The 4,598-nt window shown below is 43.4% G+C and overlaps 1 protein-coding gene across 2 annotated transcripts in view; it reads left to right on the forward strand.

Moving 5' to 3' along the window:
- Nucleotides 1–4,598, forward strand: part of LOC105514696 (sialic acid-binding Ig-like lectin 14) — a 39,543-nt gene that overhangs the window by 24,455 nt on the left and 10,490 nt on the right. For both annotated transcript variants that reach the window (XM_011946231.1, XM_011946230.1), the window contains exon 8: nucleotides 801–882. In XM_011946231.1, the coding sequence (XP_011801621.1) occupies nucleotides 801–882 (82 nt within the window). The remainder of the gene's footprint in view (nucleotides 1–800; nucleotides 883–4,598) is intronic.

A 4,598-nucleotide genomic window follows, 5' to 3' on the forward strand; every position in this document is an offset into this window, starting at 1 on the left:
TCTTTCTTTCTTTCTTTCTTTCTTTCTTTCTTTCTTTCTTTCTTTCTTTCTTTTCTTTCCTTTCTTCTAATAGCTTTATTGAGATACACACTTTGTACAAGTCATCCACTGAAAGTGTACGAGTCAGTGGCTTTAAGTATATTGACAGAGTTGTGCATCCATCACCAAAATCAATTATAGAACTGTTTCATTAGCCTAAAGTGAAAAACGAAGACCTAAAGAAATCTTGCACCCCTTAGCTATCACTCCCGCTTCTTTCCCCCAGCCCTAACCTATTCTCTGTCTCTGTGGATTTGTCTCTCCTGAAGCTGCAGCTGTACTTCATGTGAATGGAATCATGCGATATGTGGTCCTTTGTGGCTGACTTCTTTCACTCAGCATAATGTTTTCAAGGTTCATCCATGTTGTAGCATGCATCGATACTTTATTCCATTTTGTTTCCAAATAATATTCCATTGTATACATGAAACACATTTGATTTGTCTGCTCAGCCATTGATGGGCATTTGGGTTGCCTCTGCTTCTTGGCTATGATGCATAACACTGCTATGACCATTCCTGCCATGGTTTTGTGTGTAAGAGGGGGTCTATATGACAGAAATTCAGTCCATGGCACCCTGACCAAATCCCTGGTTATCCAGGAGGATGGAGCCCTCATTCCCACGTCAGGAAGGTCTCCGAGTTCAGTTCCAGGGCCTGGATGACTTCACTGTCATTTTCACCATCTTAACACGGGATGGGGCAGCCTGCGAACCTGTACCTGGGTGGTCCCAGCTGCACTGTACTGGTTTCTTTCCTTAGAGTGAAAGTCCGCAGGAAGCAAGCAGCTGGGAGTCCAGAACAAATGGATGATGAAGACCCCATTATGGGTACCGTCTCCTGGGTGAGTGGCTTGGGAATCTTCTCTTGTGCATGTCCACTCGGAAAGTCCAGGCTGAGCTCCTCAGCATTCCACCAAACCCACTCCTCCCTCGTCTCCTGGGAGGTCTCTTCTCTCCCATTCTCCCCCTTCATATCCCAGATCCAGGAAATCATTATGTCCCATTCAACCTTCTTTGTTTGTCTGTTTGTTTGTTTTTGAGATGGAGTTTCACTCTTGTTACCCAGGCTGCAGTGCAATCTTTGGCTCACTGCAACCTCCTCCTCCCAGGTTCAAGCGATTCTCCTGCCTCAGCCTCCCAAGTAGCTGGGATTACAGGTTCACATCACAACGCCCGGCTAATTTTTGTATTTTTAGTAGAGACAGGGTTGTGCCATGTTAGTCAGGCAGGTCTTGAACTCCTGACCTCAGGTGATCTGCCTGCTTCAGCCTCCCAAAGTGCTGAGATTACAGGCGTGAGCCACCGAACTCGGCCACCAACCTTCTTTCTAAAAGTAAAACTAACTTGTCCTCTGCTCATCTTCCCTCCCCACCTCTACTGACCACAGAGCCTGCCTCACCTCTTCCCTGCCTCCATCTCTCATCCCAAACTTCAGGCTGCCAGAACCATCGCCCCAAAACTATTACTTCCCAGGCAGCCTGGAGTTGTTGTTTGTTCCCGTCGCTTAGAGAATCAGGCCCGTGTTCCTTGCCCCACACCAGGTGGCCACTTCAGCCTGTTTCCTGACCTCTGATCCTGCCCCATGGCCTGGCCATGCTGGCCTTCTGTCTCCATACAGACCTGCTGTCCTACAACTCAGAGCCCTTGGAAGTACAGTTTCTTCCATCCTTTCTTCCCCATTTCCACCAGACTACCTCATCTAATCCTTCCAGCTCTAATCTCTGTATCTGTTACTCTAGTCATTTCCCCTCCTGTTGACATCTACCCCTTCTGTTCTGTGTTTACAGCACTATACGAATCCCTGTCCCCATCACACATCACCACTGCCTTTACCTGTCTCCACCCCCTCGTCATATCTGTGGAATTCTTTTTTATTTTTATTTTTTGGAGACGGAGTCTTGCTCTGTCACCCAGGCTGGAGTGCAGTGGTGCGATCTCGGCTCACTGCAACCTCCGCCTCCCAGGCTCAAGCAATTCTCCTGCCTCAGCCTCCCAAGTAGCTGGGATTACAGGCATGTGCCACCACACCCAGCTAATTTTTGTATTTTTAGTAGAGACAGAGTTTCACCATGTTGGCCAGGCTGGTCTCGAACTCCTGACTTCAGGTGATCTGCCTGCCTCGGCCTCCCAAAGTGCTGGGATTACAGGTGTGAACTACCATGCCTGGCTGATATCTATGGAATTCTTGAGGGACGGGGGCTGGGGCTTCTTTAGCCCCTGCAGTTTTTTCTCACGCTGTTTCTGTCCAGCATGTCTCCTCTCCTCTTTTATAAAATTGATCTAGTGTTGTCCCAAATGGAATTATCCAAAATGCTTAGTTCGTGACCAAGCTATAATCACTGGAACAAGCATCAATTACTTTTACTTTTTCACTTTTGTTCATAATATGATAAATAACTGCGAACCCACCATCCAACCTAAGACCTAACACATTGGTGATAACTTATATCCACCTGTGTTGCTCCCTGATCCATTCCCAGTAACCACTGTTGTGAATCTTGTCTTCCTACTGTTGTCACATATATGTAGACTTAACATATACCACTATTTAGTTTTAATTGTTTGTGAATCTACAGAGGGTATCGTGTTCCATGCACACTTCTCGGACTTGCTTTGTAGACTCAACATTGTATTATGATTCATCCATGTTGTATGACGTTGCAGTTCTATTCATTTTTCCCAGTTATAATATCTATATTTTTTGAGACAGGGTCTGACTCCATTGCCCAGGCTGGAGTGCAGTGGTGCGATCTCAGCTCATGGCAACCTCCGCCTCCCAGGTTCAAGCAACTCTTCTGCCTCAGCCTCCTCAGTAGCTGGGATTACAGGCACGTATCACCACGCAAGGCTCATTTTTGTATTTTTAGTAGAAATGGGGCTTCACCATGTTGGCCAGGCTGGTCTTGATCCACCCGCCTTGACTTCCCAAAGTGCTGGGATTATAGGTGTGACCGCTATAATATTATATTTTATGGTTGTATCTATCACCTAAGCTCATATTGATGCACACTTGAGTTTTTCCATTTGAGCCATTCTGAACATTCTTATCCCTGTCTCATGGTATTAACACGCAAGAGCTTTTCTTTAAAGATTGAGTTGCCGCATCGCTGGGCATGTGAATGGGCATCTTTACAAGGTCATGAAAAACGGCTTTCCAAAGCAATTACATCCATTTATACTGTCATCTATGCCTAGGAAATCTTGTTGTTCTGTCATCTCTCCAGCACTTGCTTTTCTCAGTTTTCTCAATTTTGGAGGTTATTTTACTATCTTACTATGGTATTGATTTGCATTTCCTTGGTAACCAAGGAAGATGAAAAATCTCTCTGTGTTTTCATCCTCTGTAAAATGCCTGGCCACATCTGGATCCCATTTTCCTATTGGGTGTTTGACTTTTTCTTATTGAATTTGTTGGAGGGCTTTGTACATCTTTACACTATTTTTCTCATTATATGTGTCGTAAATGTAAATATATTCTCCCAATGCGTAGCTCGTCTTCACTTCTTAAAGTGATCTTCGATGAACATAAGTTCCTAGTTGTAATATAATCATATTCACAAATCCTCTCTTTTCTATTGAGTACCTTTTGGATCTCATTAAAAAAAAAAATTCACCCATCCTAAGATTAGAAAGATATTCAAATATAGTTTCTACTAAAAGTTTTATGCTTTTCTTTTTAATTTTTTTTATTTTTAATTTTGTGGATACATGTTAGGTGTATATATTTATGGGGTACATGAACTGTTTGAATACAGGCATGCAGTGTGAAATAAACACATCATGAAGAATGGGGTACCCATCCCCTCAAGCATTGATCCACTGACTTGCAAACAATCCAGAAGTCACCTAAGTGTCCATCAATAGATGAACGGATAAAGAAAATGTAGTGCATATACACAATGGAGTACTATTCAGCCAAAAAAGGAATGAGATCCAGTCATCTGCAACAACATGGATGGAACTGGAGATCATTATGTTAAGTGAAATAAGCCAGGCACACAAAGACAAACATGGCATGTTCTCACGTATTTGTGGGATCGAAGAATAAAAAAAAATTGAAGTGATGGACATAGAGAGTATGCTTTTCTTTTGACATTTAAGTGCTCACTCTATCTGGGGTTGACTTTTGTGTGTGGTGTATAGTGTTGATCCAGATACGTTTCTCTTTCATTTCTGAGTAGTCCTTCTCCCTTCTCCATTGAGCTACATGCCAATTCTGTCACGTATTAAAATTCTGTATTTTGTGGGTCTCTTTCTGTGGCCTCTGTTCTATTCCAATAGTCAATTTTACTGTCCCTGAGTCATCACTGTCTATAAATTCAAAAATAAGTCCTGATATCGAGTACATCAAAACCCTTTCCTTAATCTCCTTCAATAGTATCTTGACCATTCTTGGTCCTTTTTTTTTTCACTTAAATATTGGAATCAGGTTGTCAAGGCCGGGCACGGTGGCTCACGCCTGTAATCCCAGCACTTTAGGAGGCCGAGGTAGGTGGATCACGAGGTCAGGAGATGGAGACCATCCTGGTTAACATGGTGAAACCCCGTCTCTACTAAA

This window comes from Colobus angolensis, unplaced genomic scaffold, assembly GCF_000951035.1.
Source record: "Colobus angolensis palliatus isolate OR3802 unplaced genomic scaffold, Cang.pa_1.0 Scaffold25, whole genome shotgun sequence".
Classification (NCBI taxonomy): Eukaryota; Metazoa; Chordata; class Mammalia; order Primates; family Cercopithecidae; genus Colobus; species Colobus angolensis.